The 18,369-nt window shown below is 33.6% G+C and overlaps 1 protein-coding gene across 6 annotated transcripts in view; it reads left to right on the forward strand.

Moving 5' to 3' along the window:
• Positions 1-18,369, forward strand: part of cltcl1 (clathrin, heavy chain-like 1) — a 31,691-nt gene that overhangs the window by 9,195 nt on the left and 4,127 nt on the right. For 3 of the 6 annotated variants that reach the window (XM_026276894.1, XM_026276891.1, XM_026276893.1), the window contains 21 exons: positions 205-342; positions 1,049-1,213; positions 2,796-2,976; positions 3,053-3,216; positions 4,613-4,738; positions 4,814-4,956; positions 6,081-6,315; positions 6,559-6,681; positions 6,754-6,899; positions 7,931-8,114; positions 8,194-8,386; positions 9,820-9,977; positions 11,780-11,944; positions 12,917-13,024; positions 13,098-13,265; positions 14,050-14,199; positions 14,328-14,483; positions 15,797-15,907; positions 15,982-16,152; positions 17,091-17,312; positions 18,158-18,184. In XM_026276894.1, coding sequence (XP_026132679.1) covers positions 205-342; positions 1,049-1,213; positions 2,796-2,976; positions 3,053-3,216; positions 4,613-4,738; positions 4,814-4,956; positions 6,081-6,315; positions 6,559-6,681; positions 6,754-6,899; positions 7,931-8,114; positions 8,194-8,386; positions 9,820-9,977; positions 11,780-11,944; positions 12,917-13,024; positions 13,098-13,265; positions 14,050-14,199; positions 14,328-14,483; positions 15,797-15,907; positions 15,982-16,152; positions 17,091-17,312; positions 18,158-18,184 — 3,234 coding nt within the window. The remainder of the gene's footprint in view (positions 1-204; positions 343-1,048; positions 1,214-2,795; positions 2,977-3,052; positions 3,217-4,612; positions 4,739-4,813; positions 4,957-6,080; positions 6,316-6,558; positions 6,682-6,753; positions 6,900-7,930; positions 8,115-8,193; positions 8,387-9,819; positions 9,978-11,779; positions 11,945-12,916; positions 13,025-13,097; positions 13,266-14,049; positions 14,200-14,327; positions 14,484-15,796; positions 15,908-15,981; positions 16,153-17,090; positions 17,313-18,157; positions 18,185-18,369) is intronic. The other 3 variants (XM_026276895.1, XM_026276896.1, XM_026276897.1) reach the window with 3 other exon arrangements.

Below are 18,369 nucleotides of genomic sequence, written 5' to 3' on the forward strand. Positions count from 1 at the left end.
AAAAAATCTAAATATAAAATGAAGTGTAAATAACTAAAAATGAAGTAGCTAAAACTTTAACTAAAAATGTAAAAACAGAAAATATAAAACTAAAAATTATAACAGGATCTGTAAGATTAGCACTGCTCCACACTGTGACTGTGCTCTTCACTGACCCTGTGTGTGTGTGTGTGTGTGTGTGTGTGTGTGTGTGTGTGTTTGAAGGTGGTGGATGTTTTTATGGAGGGGAATCTAGTGCAGCAGTGTACTTCATTCCTATTGGACGCTCTGAAGAACAACAGGCCGGAGGAGGGGCCTCTGCAGACACGCCTCCTGGAGATGAACCTCATTCACGCCCCTCAGGTGAACCAATCAAACACACCGAAGCTCAAGATTATACAAGATGAAAAGCCAATAGGAGTACAACCACAATATTATAATAATATCCGAGAAACATTTGAAACCAGACCATCTGAGAACCAGTGTTTTTTTTTTTTTTTTTTTTTTTTTCAGTTTGGATTTAGTTTATTTAACAATTTTGACCACTTCATTATTTTTATTGTAGTATTATTTATATTCTGTTATAGTATTTAAATGTTTATTATTTGTTTATTTAAAAATACTTTTAAAGTTTTTGTGATCTGCTTTTGTCATTTTTATCATTCTTTTTTTATGTTTAGCTTTATATTAACAACATTTCTTAATTTTTATTTACTTTTTAAAATTTTAAGTGAGTTTTTCCATCTAATATTTATATTTTCATTTTAATGCTATTTCAATTAATGCAAACCATTAAAATTAATTTTGGTCAGAATTTAAATGTACACATGAATGTTTAGTTTGTTTAGTTTTTTTTTTTTTGCATTTTATTGATGAAGTTTAGCTTATTTTTAGCTTATTTGGCTTAGATGTGCTCTATTATACTAAGTAAATGAGAGAGATCGTCCAAAAACACTTTTAATGCACATCAGATCATAATTTAGATTTTGAACCTTTGATCTTCGGAAACCAAAAGCCTATCACTACCAGACTTTTGCCTGTTGTGTTTGTTATGTGCGTGTGTTTGCAGGTGGCAGACGCGATCCTGGGGAATCAGATGTTCACTCACTACGAGCGCGCTCACATCGCTCAGCTGTGTGAGAAAGCCGGTTTACTGCAGAGAGCTCTGGAGCATTACAGCGACCCCTACGACATCAAACGGACTGTCGTACACACACACCTGCTCAACCCTGAGGTTTGTGTGTGTGTGTGAGGGCTAAATGACTCCGGAAGTGCATTTTTGTGTGATTTTATAATGTTTCCAGTCATCGTTTCGATTGTTTTCTACCCTGAATTTCACCTTTTATTTGTTCGATTCATCTGAAGGGGCGTGTCTACTGTGATGCATCAATGGAGACGCCCCACTGCTGTGATTGGCTAATATCTTTGCATATTAAATGAGCGTTACATGTGGAACTCTTTTGAAAACGTTTGCTCCATTTTTACTGTAACAGTCGCCAAGATGAACAAATCATGAACAGTGGTGATTATAGCATTATATTTAGAGAAGTTGCAAAAGAAAAGTAACAAAGTAAAAGAAAATATATATATATATATATATATATATATTTTTTTTTTTTTTCTAGATCTTTACTACTTTAACAACATTTTTATTTTTATTTAATGCTCTTGAATTTTAAAATATAATGGTATAGCACTTGAAGTTTTTGTTTATTAGTTAAAAAACTAAATAAAGTGTATTAATACTATTATAAATAGAACAAACTTTGATCGTAATATAGAGAAGTTGATTGTTAATTAACTGGTTTGATTCGCTAATGCATAAACAGCAGTAAAACACTGTGGGACAAAGAACATCTGTACATGAGCCTTTATATATTACACTTATATATTATATATTAAAACATGAAATGCAGTTTCAGATTTTTATGTTTGTTTCTCGAGGTTTGTAAATAAAAAATGGTCTGATGATGCATGTTGAGGGGAAATTGTAATGTCATGATTCTCCCGATTTTAGATCCTGGCTTCTCAGAAGTGTAGAAAACAATAATGCATATTAAAATGATGAGTTTGTTTTGTGTTTTGAAACTTGCAGTGTTTTTATTGCCGAGTTTCCTCTGATGTGTAAATATCAATTATTTATTTTATTAATTTTTTTACATTTTTTAATTCACATTTTTACATTTTTTAATTACAGATTTTAAATTACATTTTGTAATTTTTTTAATTAATAAAAAGAAAATATGAAAATGTGTATGTTTAAATAAAAAAGTAAATGTTAAAATGTTTCAATTGAAATGTTTCAATTCAAATTTGTCAATTTGTAATTAAAAATTTTACATTTTAAAATGCATATTTTTTACTTTTAAATTCTAATTTTTCTTTTTTTTATTTAAAATTGTACCTTTACATTTTTAACTAAAGTTTGTACTTTTTAATTTTTTTTTACATTTTTAAATTCAAATTGTTACTTTTTTACATTTAAATTCAAATTTTAACATTTTAAAATTTTTACTTTTTTAATTAACAATTTTACATTTTAAAATTCATATTTTTACATTTTAACATTTATATTATTACATTTAAATTCACATTTTTACTTTTATTAAAAATTTTAAGTTTTAATTTTTAGCTAAAGTTGGTACTTTTTTTTAAGTATATCTTTTTTTACATTTTTTTATTCTAATTGTTACTTTTTTACATTTAAGTATTTAAATTCTAATTTTTACATTTTAAAATTCTAATTTTTACAAGTGTGAATAAAGATATTGTCTTTCAGAGCAGCATTGAACATTTCATGTTGTTTTTCTTCTCAGTGGCTGGTGAATTTCTTCGGCTCTCTGTCTGTGGGTGACTCCGTCGAGTGTCTGAGGGCCATGTTGGCAGCAAACCTGCGTCAGAACCTGCAGCTGAGCGTTCAGATCGCCACCAAGTACCACGAGCAGCTGGGAACGCAGACGCTGGTGGAGCTTTTCGAGTCGTTCAAGAGCTACGAGGGTGAGACGTTCTCTGGCGCTTGTGTGTTTGTGAGGCTGGTGTGGTGAATGATTCCTCATTTCTGTTTCTCGCTCAGGTCTGTTTTATTTTCTGGGCTCGATCGTGAACTTCAGTCAGGATCCTGATGTGCACTTCAAGTACATTCAGGCGGCGTGTAAAACGGGTCAGATCAAAGAGGTGGAGCGCATCTGTCGAGAGAGCAGCTGCTACAACGCCGAGCGCGTCAAGAACTTCCTCAAGGTACTCGAGACAGAAACCAAGCTCAGTGATGCATTCAGTTCACAAAGGTCTGTCAGTGAATCCAGTTCAATGCTTCTGTCTTCATATATGTTTTATTGGTGCAATAGTCAAACACACAATATTAACAGTAGCATTAATACAGATGAGTTATTGAAATACAAATAATAACACGATTAAAAAAAACATTAGATCGCATTTGCATTTTTAAAAAAACCAAATTTCTTTTCATTTGTTTCATTAAATTAATAATAATTAAATATAAACTATAACCATAACATATATAATATACTATATTTGTAATTGTTTTTATTAAAATTAGTAAATTAATTTAGTTACTTGATAATTAATATTGTTACTTGATAATTAATTAAATGCTTATTTAATTCAGATTTTTAGATTTTTAATTTAAGAAGTAATTTTTAACTCCAATTATTACTTTTTTAATTCACATTTTTACTACATTTTAGAATTTTAGAATTTTTTTGCATTTTTTAATTCAAATTTTTACATTTAAATTAAAGATTGTAAATGCTTTTTTTTAATGTTTACGCTAAAATTAATACGTTTTTCAATTCAAATTTTTTAATTACAATTTGTTAAATGTTTTAATTCAAATTTTTACATTTAAATTAAAAAAAAATCTTTTTTTATTTAACATTTCATAACTATGACATGTTTACATTTAATTAACCTTTTATTTTAATTAATTAAATAAGTTGAATTAAATACATAATACATTACAAAGCTTACATTTTAATTTTTTATGTAATAATTTAGTTTCTTTTTAATCCATTTAAATACAATCAATAACAATAAAATAAACCTTTAACTTTAGCTTATATTTGCATTTATTAATTTTAAATTTAAATGAATTAATTACAATTAATTATCAAGTAACAGTTTATTTTAATTAACTGAATTAATTAAAACGGAATTAATAACAATAAAATAAACATTCAACATTAGTTTAAATTTAATTCCTTCATTTATTTTAATTGAACTAATTAAATTGGAGTAATGACAATAAAACAAACATTCATTGCAGCTTAATAGATTTTTTTGTAGAATTATTAACAATTTATTTAAACTAATTTAATTGAATCGAATAATGTACAATAAAATAAAAGTTTAACATTATCTTAAATTTACATTTTTACGTGAAATTATAATTTTTTTTATTGAATAATATGAATTGAACTGAAAACCATTAACATTCAAAAAAAATTATAATTTTTATAATAATGAATAAGTTTTTATGAATTGTCTCACACTTTACTGCTTTGATTATATAAATGCATTCTAATGCTTTTTGACAATAGAATAAAGCTTTATTTGTGATGCGAGTTAAGCTCATCAGATGGACTTGATCTGTGTGTGTGTGTGTGTCTTTACACAGGAAGCCAAACTCACCGACCAGCTTCCTCTCATCATCGTGTGCGACCGCTTCGATTTCGTCCACGATCTCGTGCTCTACTTGTACCGTAACACCCTGCAGAAGTACATCGAGATCTACGTCCAGAAGGTACAGCGAGAGTCACACACACACACAGTTGATGTGATCTGGAGAGCTCATGTGTGTGTGTTCGCTCTGCTGCAGGTCAATCCCAGCCGGCTGCCGGTGGTTGTCGGAGGTCTGCTGGATGTGGACTGCTCCGAGGACACCATCAAGAGTCTGATCCTCGCCGTACGAGGAGATTTCAGCACTGACCAGCTGGTGGAGGAAGTGGAGAAACGAAACCGGTAGAACTGATCCCGTCCGGTTCTTTCTCCTCACCCACTGCTTCTCTCCTCTCAAGATCAAAACACACCAGTTCACATGAAAAAAACAGTGGAAAATCATTAGATGCATTGGATATTTATGATGTATTTCTAATATAATATAATATGCGGGCCACAAAACCAGTCATAAGGATCAGTTTCCCAAAATTTAGATTTATACATCATCTGAAGGCTGAATAAATACGTTTTTCTATTGATGTATGGTTTGTAGTGATCGGACAATATTTGAAAATCTGGAATCTGAGGGAGCAAAAAAATTCAAATATTGAGAAAATCATCTTTAAATTTGTCCAGATGAGTTCTTAGCAATGCATATTACTAATAAAAAATTCAGTTTTTATATACAGTTTTTTTACTGTAGAAAATTTACTGAATATCTTCATGCAACATGATCTTTACCTAATATGCGAATGATTTTTGGCATAAAGGAAAAATCGATAATTTGACCCACACAGTGTATTTTTGGCTATTGCTACAAGTTTCCCCCAGAGACTCAAGACTGCTTTTGTGCTCCAGAGACATATTTAATAATATGGCAAAAACTAGTTTGATGATTCGAGTGTTTTTTTTTATTTCCCAGTTTGTTATCATAGTATTTCAACATATTAGTAAATGGAAGATTGCCCAAGAAAAAAATATGTAAAATAATATAACATTTAATATACTGTAAATACTCAATGAATCATGAATACTCAATCGAAGCTCAGAAATTAATAACACCCTTGATTATTTTTTGTTTATTTTTCTTCTCATATGAAACATTTTTAAAACTACTATATAAACTCAAACTTTTTACTATATATATATAAGGTGTTAATATTGTGTTAATGATGTATTCATGAATATAAACAAATCGACCATAAAGAAAATATAAATAATAAAATGTATTTACTATATAAAAATGTATATACAAATAAAAAAAAATAATCCACTATATATAAATTAAAAATAACTTTAATATATATATATATAGAGGAAATGCATATGAAATATCATCAAAAACGCCATATATGAAAATTATTTGTTGAGATCGATTATTTTATATAGTTGTACAGTCAGATCCATCAGTGTCTCGTCTTCTCCAGACTGAAGCTGCTCTTGTCTTGGCTGGAGTCTCGTGTTCAGGAGGGCTGTGAAGAACCTGCTACCCACAATGCACTGGCAAAGATCTACATAGACAGTAACAACAATCCCGAGCGCTTCCTCCGAGAAAACCTTCACTACGACAGCGCGACCGTGGGCCGATACTGCGAGAAGAGAGACCCGCATCTCGCCTTTGTGGCCTACGAGAGAGGACAGTGTGACCTGGAGCTCATACAGGTCTCCACGGCTGCAGTCATTGGATTAAAAATCCAGTAAAATTAGTAAAATAATGAAATATTTTTACAATTTAAAATAACCACTTTCTATTTGAATACGTGTTAAGATGTAATTTATTTTTGGGATGCGCTGCTGTATTTCCAGCATCATTACTCTCCAGTCTCCAGTGTCACATGATCTTCAGAAATCATGCTGTTATACTGATTTGCTGCTCGAGAAACACTGTTTTCTGTCCTTCTGTAGGTGTGCAATGAAAACTCTCTGTTTAAAAGCGAGTCGCGGTATCTGGTGCGACGGAAAGATCCTGATCTTTGGGCTCAAGTTCTGCAGGAGACGAACCCGTACAGACGGCCGCTGATAGATCAGGCACGAGTCACACCTGAAACATCTGTGTTGTGTGATCACTGAGGTTATTAACCATGAGGATTGTGTGCACAGGTGGTTCAGACGGCTCTGCCGGAGACGCAGGATCCAGAGGAAGTGTCTGTGACGGTGAAGGCGTTTATGACGGCCGATCTGCCCAATGAACTCATCGAACTTCTGGAGAAGATCGTTCTGGAGAACTCCATATTCTGTGAACACAGGTCTGTCTGAGAGACTCATATTATACCAGAGACCAGATATTACCCGGTGACAATTTATGCAATGATCCAAATTAAATATATAATGGATTAAATGCATTGGAAAAATCACACAAATTGTGTAAATTAAGGATTATTTTAAAATTATAGTGGCTGTGTGGAGCATCAAAAGTATATTATATTATATTATATTATATTATATTATATTCTTATTTATTATATTATGTTATATTATATTATATTATATTAAATTCTTATTTATTATATTATATTATATTATATTATATTATATTCTTATTTATTATATTATATTATATTATATTATTATTTATTATATTATATTATATTATTATATCATATTATATCATCATATCATATTATATTATTATTTTATATATTATATTATATTATATTATATTATATTATATTATATTATATTATATTATATTATATTATATTATATTATATTATATTATATTATATTATATGATATGATATGATATGATATGATATTATATTATTATAATAAAGTATTGCAGTACCTTCTATTGAATTAAGATTGATTGTTTTGTTTTATTCCTCATTTTTAAGAAGCATTGAATAAAAGCCCATGCTAAATGAAAATGTAAACACATTAAGAAGTAAACATATTAAATTGCAATGTAATTAATATTTACCACTGTTGAATAGTGCCTTTGCATAAAAGCATCATTTATCAATTCATAAATGTAAATATATTACATTACAACATATATTGTATTGTATTATAAAATTAAGATTAATCTCTTTTATTGTATTCCTCAGTTGTAAGTAGTTTTGAATAAATGTGTTGTGTTTTGTAATAAAATATAATTAAATTGTAGTTCTTCACATTAAATTATAATGCTGAATTAGGATTAAATGCTTTGTTGTTTTGCTCATTTGTAAGCAGCTTTTGATAAAAACATCTACTAAATTATTAGACGTTTTGAGATATGATTGATTATTATATTGCATGATTTATGAGATATGATAAAACGTGTGTTTTGCATCAGGAACCTGCAGAACCTGTTGATCCTGACAGCCATTAAAGCGGACCGGACGCGGGTGATGGAGTACATCAACCGGCTGGACAATTACGACGCTCCTGACATCGCCAACATCGCCATCAGCAGCGAGCTGTACGAAGAGGCCTTCTCCATCTTCAAGAAGTTCGACGTCAACACCTCAGCGATACAGGTACACACACACAAGATCACGTGATGGTCCGCACACAGACGTCTGGATGATAAACGAGGGATATTATAAACTGATGCAGGTTCTGATCGAGCACATGGGGAATCTGGACCGGGCGTATGAGTTCGCGGAGCACTGTGCCGAAGGCTCGGTCTGGAGTCGTCTGGCTCAGGCTCAGCTTCAGTCCGGTCTGATTAAAGAGGCCATCGACTCCTACATCAAATCTGGAGAGCCGTCGGCGTACATGGAGGTGGTGGATGCTGCCAGCAGAAACGGTGAGATGATCTGAGATCAAACAGTTCACTTCCAGAACAAATGTTCACAGATCATGTACACACCTCCTTGTCATCCGTAAAGAAATGGTGCCCTCGAGTTCAAACTTCCCTAATGCAGTTTAGGAGGAACAAGCGTCTTATCTTGTGAAATGATCGGTCATTTTCTAAAACATAACCTTTTGAGGTCATAAGACGTTGCTGAAAAGAACATTATTTTGTGTATTTGGTGTAATGAAAAGTCTTTATGTGGTTCAAGGTTTAAAAAACACATTACTTTCCACATACTGTACATTATTGTTTCTACTCTATGCCCTGCTTTCTGAAAAGCGTTGATTTTTACAAAGCTCATCAGTCTGAAAAGCGAGGTGTGCTCTGATTGGCCAGCTTTCTAGTGCGTTGTGATTGGCTGAATGCCTCAAGTGTTACGCCCCTCACCATACTGTGATACATGTGTCCCGGTGTGATGTGACAAAACCAAAACAAAACATTACAAACGAGGCATTTGTTGCATCCAGTGGGGACATAATTACTGATTATAATGATTTATACTATATTTTTACGAAAGAAATAGCCCCAGATGCATTCTATAAATGAACAGCAAACTTATTGAGCTGTCATAAGAAAAAAATCACTTTGATGGGATTTTTTAAATAATGCTCCAGGTTGTCATCCCACTTTTATTGCGCAGAGATGGTAGTCCTGTGAAACTTAAAACACTGAACATTTTCTATGTCCTGACCATTAAAGCTGCAGTCGGTAACTTTTGACGCTCTAGCGGTTAATAAACAGAACTGCTTGCGTCTTGCGGAAGAACATTGTAGCCGGAACTACTTCTCTCTGTTTATGTCTATGAAGAATCACAAAGGTACTGGGTTACTCCGCCGCGGTACCTCCGAAGCAATCTAAAATAGTCCGAATATAAACACTTATTATAGGTGCACCCTAGTGATTCAGGACAAGCCAAAAACACGGTTTGGAAAATGGATTCATGGTGTACCCGCTTATTATATACATTTTTCTACATTTTGAACACAAACAAAGTTACGGACCGCAGCTCTGATTGGTTGATTTCTTACCGGGAGCGGTGTATTTCTGCAAATGGCAATAGGACACTGGGAGGAGCCAGAGGAGCTTGATTTTTTCACAGATTATCTGTCTCATATTCTACTGTCAGGACATAATGACAGGTTTAATAAATATGTAAAAAATATATTTTTACAAAAGTTACCTACTGCAGCTTTAATAGTCAATGGCAAAACAGCATTTTTCCCTCATCCTCCGTCGGAAATCAAAAACCATTTCCTTTGTTTTTAGGATACTCAGCTTGATCTGTCCTCAAACATCCTTTAACTGATGTGGAGATGGCTGAAAGACGTCCATAATATGCTGTAAATTGATTGAACAATATCCCAGGCAAGTGTCTGTTTTAACAGGGAACTGGGAGGATCTGGTGAAGTTTCTTCAGATGGCGAGGAAGAAAGCTAGAGAGTCGTATGTGGAGACGGAGCTCATCTTTGCTCTGGCTAAAACGAATCGTCTGACTGAGCTGGAGGACTTTATCAACGGCCCCAACAACGCTCACATACAGCAAGTACGGAGATTTACTTTCAAAGTTAACAAGCTTCCCCGAGCCTCCTGAAAAAGAGCAATCTTGATAACACCATTTTGAGCAATTATAGACCAATATCTATGTATATATCTAGGCATAATTATAGAAAATTTAGTTTTTAATCAGCTGAACATCTGCTTAAACTCAAATGGATACCTGGGCAATTTTCAATCTGGTTTCTGACCACATCACAGCACAGAGACAGCACTCAATAATAAATGATATTCGCTTAAATTGTGACTCTGACAAAATATCGGTGCTGGTATTGCTAGATCTCAGTGCTGCGTTTGACACTGTTGATCATTACATACTTCTACAGAGACTGGAAAACTGGGTCGGGCTTTCTGGGATGGTACTCAAATGGTTCAGGTCATACTTAGAAGGGAGAGGCTATTATGTGAGTCTAGGAGAGCATAAGTCTAAGTGGACGTCCATGACATGCAGAGTCCCACAAGGCTCGATCCTAGCACCGCTCTTGTTTAGCCTGTATATGCTCCCACTAAGTCAAATAATGAGAAAGAACCAAGTTGCTTATCACAGCTATACTAATGATACCCAGATTTACCTAGCCTTATCTCCAAATGACTACAGCCCCATTGACTCCCTCTGCCAATGCATTGATTAAATTAATAGTTGGATGTGACAAAACATTCTTCAGTTTCTGATTCTGACTAGAACCAGAAAATCTGAGCATATCACACCAGTCCTAACACTGGCTTCCAGTTATATTAAGGATTGATTTTAAATGACTTTTACTGGTTTATAAATCACTCAATGGCCTGGGACCTAATTATAATGCAGATATGCTCATAAAATATAAACCTAACCGACCACTCAGATCATTATGATTGAAATACCAAGGGTTCACACAAAACAAATGAAGTCCGCCTTTAGTAACTATGCCGCCCACAGTTGAATTAACTTCCAGAAGAGATCAGATGTGCTAAAACATTAGCCATTTTTACATCCAGACTCAAAACCCATCTGTTTCGCTGTGCATTTATTGAATGAGCACTGTGCGATGTCCGAACTGATTGCACTGTATTTTATGTATAATAATTTCCTATTTCTAACTGTTTTAAATCCATTTTAAATGAATAATGAATACTTTATTTAATTCCTTGTTTTATTGTTGTGATAATTTATTTATGATTATTTTACTTCCTTTTATCTAAAGCACTTTGAATTACCATTGTGTATGAAATGTGCTATATAAATAAACGTGCCTTAATAACCTTGTAAATAAATAAATATATATATTTTTATTAATATATAATACGTTGCTATTAAATATACATATATAAATATATAACATACTATTATATAATATATATTTATATATGTAATTATATACTTGTATTATTATAATTACATTTAAAATATTTTACATATAGCATATAGTTTAGTATATATATATGTGTGAATTGTAATAGACAAGAGAAGATAATAGAAATATAACATACATATTTTATATATATATATATATATATATATATATATATATATATATATATATATATATATATATATATATATATAATACAAATAATGATAGCAACAATTTATTATGCATATGTATGTAATATTAATGGTAGCATGTTTATGTTTAATAGTGAATATATTTTAAACATTTTCCCTAATGCATAATAAATAATCAATAATAAATTGTCTCAACATTATTGTGCACACATGATGACAAAAGCAGAACGTGTGCTTTGAGATCTATCACTTGAGATCACCGTGGTCATCTTGTGTTGTGTCCAGTAATGTGTTTCTGTCTGTAGGTTGGCGAGAGATGTTATGAAGAGGGTATGTTTGAAGCCGCCCGGCTGCTGTTTAATAACATGTCTAATTTCGCTCGTCTGGCGTCTACACTCGTACACCTCGGCGAGTTTCAGGCGGCCGTTGACAGCGCACGAAAGGCCAGCTGCACGCGCACATGGAAAGAGGTGAGAGATGAAGACATTATTAAACATTTACATTCAATCATTTAACAGATGCTTTTATCCAAAGTGACTTACAAATGAATCGGTTGGATGAATGATTCAATGACTCACTCGGGTTTAGTTTCATAGAGTTTCATTAAAACATTTTTTTTGATCACATATAATTAATTATGCAATTCTAATTCATGCTACCACTGAAAACAATGTTATTTAATTGTTATTTAATTGCAAATTAATTGCACATCAATATGGGCTGAGAAATTACCCCTCAAAAGATAATCTAATGTCATTATTGTGTAAAATGAGAAAAGCATGTAATAGACATTGCTAAAAAGAGATATATTGATTCACCATAGAATTTATTAGGCCACACATAAACTTTTAAGATAACATTAACATTGTGTTCAGAAGAAGCATGAATTAGAATTGCATAATTAATTATTTGAGAATATTTGGTTTTAAATAGGCATTCATGCTTCTTATTTTATACTGAAATAGAAAATACAAAATTATTTTTTAATGAAACTCTTCGAAACTAAACCCTATTGTCTTAATGAGTGAGTCATTGAATCATTCATCCAAACGATTCATTCAAACAGATGATTCATTCAAAAAAGTTTTTTTATGTCTATATGGTTTTTATTCATTTTTATTTTAGTTTTAGTTAATATAGTACATCAAGTTAAACTAAATGAATACCAGAAGCAAAATGTTAATCTAAAACCACCAAGTCATTCAGTTTTTTCATAACCGATTCATTTAAATGGCTCATTCATTCAGAAATGAAGCAAGTGAACTGTGTTTATGAACGAATCACTGAATCACTGACTCACTCGATTCGATTGTGCTCATCCCGCCCACATATAAGTAAATGCATGTTATTGCACCATATGAACTACTTTAGACATTATTCTTTTGTCATGCACAGCTGGTTTGTAGCGTCCTGTAATGTGTGTGTCCTCGCTGTGTTTGCAGGTGTGTTTTGCGTGCGTGGACGGAGAGGAGTTTAGGTTAGCGCAGATCTCCGGTCTTCACATTGTCACTCATGCTGATGAACTGGAGGAGCTCATTAACTACTATCAGGTGAAAACCCTCTCAGTCTCAGTCTGTGGAGGAGCTCGGTGCGGGTTTGTGACGTCTTCTCTGTGTGTGTCAGGACCGTGGTTATTTCGAGGAGCTGATGGTGCTGCTGGAGGCGGCGCTGGGGCTGGAGCGCGCTCACATGGGGATGTTCACCGAGCTGGCCATCCTCTACTCCAAATACAAACCCCAGAGGATGAGGGAACATCTGGAGCTCTTCTGGTCTCGGGTCAACATCCCTAAGGTGCGACTCTCGCTGATGTGTTCCTCAAAGTGTGAGATGAAGAAATCAACATGTTGTTTTCTGCATCCTGAAGCGTATGTGGAAGAGAGTGATGCTTGCAACGTGAAGGCCATAGGTTTGATGTAGACGGTGCATGCATTATAAGCCTCTCTGGATAAAAGGCATCCGTGAAATGCATTAAAATGTAAATGAGTAAGGAAATTAATTAAAAAAAAATGATAATAAATTAGCTTTTTTTATGTTGTAATGTAACATTTCAATGTTACATTTTGGTTCTACTCTACTGTTCAAACGTTTCTGTTCGGTAAGATCTTGAGTTAGTCTCTATCTTGCTCAAAAAGACTGCTTTTATTATATTAAAAATACAGTAAAAACAAATAAATTGTGAAATATTTTTTACAGTTTCAAAAACTATTTTCCATGTGAATATCTATTAAACTCTAATTTATTTCTGTGATGCTCCGCTGTATTTTCAGCCTCATTTCTCCAGTCTTCAGTGTCACATGATCTTCAGAAATCATGAAAATATGATACATTTAATTTTTCAGGATTCTTTGATCAACGTAAAGTTCTAAAGAACAGTATTTATTTGAAATAGAAATCTTATGTAACATTATAAATGTAATTGAATTGAATTCATCCTCAAATCATAATGATCTTAACATTTTGAATGGTAGTGTAATTACCTATAAAGTTTATACTTTTCTCTTGTTAAGATTAATATTGATATGAATGCACTGCAGGAAAGGCAGTGTTTATGATTTGCTGTGTTGTGATTGGTCAGGTGTTGCGAGCGGCTGAAGAGGCCCATCTGTGGGCGGAGCTTGTTCTCCTGTATGATAAATATGAGGAGTACGACAACGCCATCCTGACGATGATAGCGCACCCCAGCGACGCCTGGAGAGACGCTTCCTTCAAAGAGCTCATCAGCAAGGTCACATGACACTGATCACACGTTGCAGTGTTTCTCACGTCACAGTGCAGTGATTGTGGAGCAGCTCAGATGAGAAACGGTTATGTGTGAGGATGTGTAATGTTGTTGTGTTCGTTGTTCTCGTGAAGGTGGCGAATGTGGAGCTGTATTATAAATCCCTGCAGTTTTATCTGGATTATAAACCGCTTCTGCTCAACGATCTGCTGTGTGTTCTCGCTCCTCGACTGGATCACAACAGAGCCGTCAGCTTCTTCAGCAGGGTACGCCAACATTCATGCACACAGGTACTACCGTATTTTCCGGACTATAAGTCGCACTTTTTTTCATAGTTTGGCTGGTCCTGTGACTTATAGTCAGGTGTGACTTAATTATTATCAAAATTAATTTGACATGAACCAAGAGAAATGAACTAAGACAAATGAACCAAGAGAAAACATTACCGTCTCCAGCCACCAGAGGGCGCTCTATGCTGCTCAGTTCTCCTGTAGTCTACACTGAAGACACAGAGCGCCCTCTTGCGGCTGGAGACAGTAATGTTTTTTCTTGGTTCTAAATAAATGCGACTTATAGTCCAGTGTTTTTTTAAATAGCAGCACTATTTTAGTATTATTTATATATTATAGAATCTTAATTAGTTTTTGTTTTATGTTTTTTAGTTTTATGTTTTTTTCTTTTCTTTTTTTCTTTTTAGTCATCTTGTTATGTTTTTGTTTTTATATTTCCATTGAACTTTAATTTATTTGAATTTTAGTTTTGGGTATTTTATTACTGTACATCATTTTAAATTTATTTTATTTCAGTTAGTTCCCTAGGAAACATTTCTACTTTCATGTAAGTATTTTTATTTTATTTTATTTTATTTTATTTTATTTTATTTTATTTTATTTTTCTCTGTGTTGCAGCATTATTTAGTATCATATTATAGCGTACAAGGTTTTATTATTAGTGTTTGGTTTTAATTATTAGTTAAAATTATTTAAAATTCGTTTTATTTTTTATTTGTGTGCTTTTGTCATTTACATTTTTTTGTTTTTATATTTCTTCTTAGCTTTAATTTATTTAAATTTCAGTAATTTTATTACTTCAATTTAATTTTTTTACATTTCAATTTGATGCCAAGACAGCATTTCTACTTTTAATGTGAGTTAAAGTTTTTAATTTAATATTTGTTATTTTACTTTGATGCATTCTTATTTAAGTATTATTTAAATATTATAGTGTATAAGATTTTTTATTAGCTTTAAGTTTTATATGTAGTTTTGAGTGATAATTTTCATTTGTTTTAGTCATTTTGTAATTTTTTAGTTGTTAGTTGCCACTGCAATTTTTATTTAATTTAATTTAAAATTATTTTATTTTATTTTAATTATTGTTTTTAATTATTTTATTTTATTTATATTTATTTATTATTATTATTTTTAATTATTTTATTTATATTTATTTATTTAGTTTTTATATAACTATTATTTGTAATTATTTTAGTTTTTTATTATTTTGTATCTTTTTGTATTTTATTTTCACTTAACAAACTGATTTGTGTTGAGTGTATTTATCGCTGACAGCACTGCTGTGATGAGGGTGGTGTGTGTGCTTGCAGGTGAATCAGTTGCGTCTGGTTAAACCGTATCTCAGATCAGTGCAGAGCCACAACAACAGAGCCGTGAATGAAGCACTAAACAACCTGCTGACGGAGGAAGAGGACTACCAGGTACACACACACACACACACACACGTTCTTCAGCTTCGGTGAGATCTGAAGTGTCTCTCCATCGTCCCGCTCAGGGTCTGCGTGCCTCCATCGATGCGTACGATAACTTCGACTCGATGGCTTTGGCTCAGAGGCTGGAGACACACGAGCTGATGGAGTTCAGACGCATCGCTGCGTATCTCTACAAGAAGAACCAGCGCTGGCCTCAGAGCATCCAGCTGTGCAAGAGAGACAAGCTCTACAGGGTACACACACACTCACACACACTCACACACACGTGCAACTGCTTTTGTTTTGGCTTTGTTTGTTGAGAATTCTGCTCATTTTCTCTCCTCATGTTGTTTGAAAACTCTGGCGTTATTTCTTTTGTACGTTCTGCCAAACAAAAAGAAAAGCAGAGCAGAATCCGTCTAAATATATGTGTGTGTGTGTTTCTGTGTGTGTGTGTCTCTCTCTGTGTGTGTGTGTGTGTGTGTGTCTCTGTGTCTCTCTATGTGTGTGTGTGTGTGTGTGTGTGTGTCTCTCTCTCTGTGTGTGTGTCTCTGTGTCTCTCTCTGTGCGTCTCTGTGTGTGTGTGTCTGTGTGTCTCTATGTGTGTGTGTGTGTGTGTGTGTGTGTGTGTGTGTCTCTGTGTCTCTCTCTGTGCATCTGTGTGTGTGTGTGTCTGTCTCTGTGTCTCTGTGTGTGTGTGTGTGTCTCTGTGTGTGTGTCTCTGTGTCTCTGTGTGTGTGTGTGTGTGTGTCTCTGTGTCTCTGTGTGTGTGTGTCTCTGTGTCTCTGTGTGTGTGTGTGTCTCTGTGTGTGTGTGTGTCTCTGTGTGTGTGTATGTGTTTGTGTGTGTGTCTCTCTCTGTGTGTGTGTGTCTCTGTGTGTGTGTGTGTGTGTGTGTCTCTCTCTCTGTGTCTCTCTCTCTCTCTCTCTCTGTGTGTGTGTGTGTGTGTGTGTGTGTGTGTCTCTCTCTCTGTGTCTCTCGCTCTCTCTCTCTCTCTGTGTGTGTGTGTGTGTGTGTCTCTCTCTCTCTCTGTGTGTGTGTGTGTCTCTGTGACTCTCTCTCTCTCTCTGTGTGTCTGTGTGTGTGTGTGTGTGTGTCTCTGTGACTCTCTCTCTCTCTCTGTGTGTGTGTGTGTGTCTCTCTCTCTCTCTCTCTCTCTCTCTCTCTGTGTGTGTGTGTGTGTGTGTGTCAGGATGCGATGCAGTTCTCCGCCGAGTCTCAGGACGGCGCTCAGGCTCTGGATCTCCTGCGCTGGTTTGTTGAAGAAGGGAAGCGCGAGTGTTTCGCCGCGTGTCTCTTCAGCTGTTATGATCTTCTGGCTCCTGACCAGGTTTTGGAGCTGTCCTGGAGACACGGCCTCGTGGACTTCTCCATGCCGTACTTCATCCAGGTGATGAGAGAGTACCTGAGCAAGGTGTGTATGAGCTCAAGCATGTGCTGATCATCAGAAAACACTCGCACTCGCGAAATAAAAGCCCACTTACAACATTAGTCAGCGTTTCTTTCACCAAATCCACTTTTTCCTTCACCGTTCAGGTCCTTAGTATAAATGTTCCTATTGGATGAATTTGATTTTTATATAAACACTTACTCCATATACAGGATGAAATAATAATTGAAATATAATAAATTACAATTGTAAAAAGGTTACCTAGAAATGAAAATTCTGTTATTATTTAAATAACATTTTATTTTATTTACGTAAAATCTTTTGTTTAACAAATTTTTATTTTATAATTTTTTTATTCCATTCTATATTTTATTTGTCATTTTATTCATGTTTAAAGGAATGATTCGCACAGAATTTTTTTTTTTTTTTTTACATTTGCAATCAATTTAGTGACTATTTATTTATTCATTTATTCATGCAATTTCTTTTTTTAATTTAATGTGAACATTTGGCAGATTCTCCTTTTATACCAAGTGAAATATTAACGTATTAACATCTGTTTTGCAAAAGAACTGCAAGTAGATCATATTAATAATGTGTCAATGAATGTATTTCAGCAAAAAAAAAAAAAAAAAATACTGTAATCAGATTTTGTTAACATTATTAGAAGTAACACCTATAATTTAATCAATTTACTAATAGAGTTATTGTTTTGGACAATCTGTTAATAACATCTAGAGTGTTAACTAGTTTATTAGTTGTAATTAGTGTATTTATATATAATGTTTAGTGTCTGATAAACATAGTTGTGATTGCATGAATGCTAGAATAGCTCCAGCTCCAGCTGATCTGAGTTTGGTCCTCCACAGGTGGATGAGTTTTCTGGACAGGTGAAGGTCTGTCTGTCTCTCTATTAGACATTAGCGCATGTAGAGTACAGATTCATAACCGGTTTGCTTGAGTACCCACAGTGCACTGCTCTGTAGCTGTAATAAGCCTGTTTATTTGTTTGTTTGTTTGTGTAAGTGCATATTTGAGAACATAAAAGGAAACTAATTATTATTATAAGAAGGAGAATTAT

Source organism: Carassius auratus, chromosome 12 (genome assembly GCF_003368295.1).
Source record: "Carassius auratus strain Wakin chromosome 12, ASM336829v1, whole genome shotgun sequence".
NCBI lineage: Eukaryota > Metazoa > Chordata > Actinopteri > Cypriniformes > Cyprinidae > Carassius > Carassius auratus.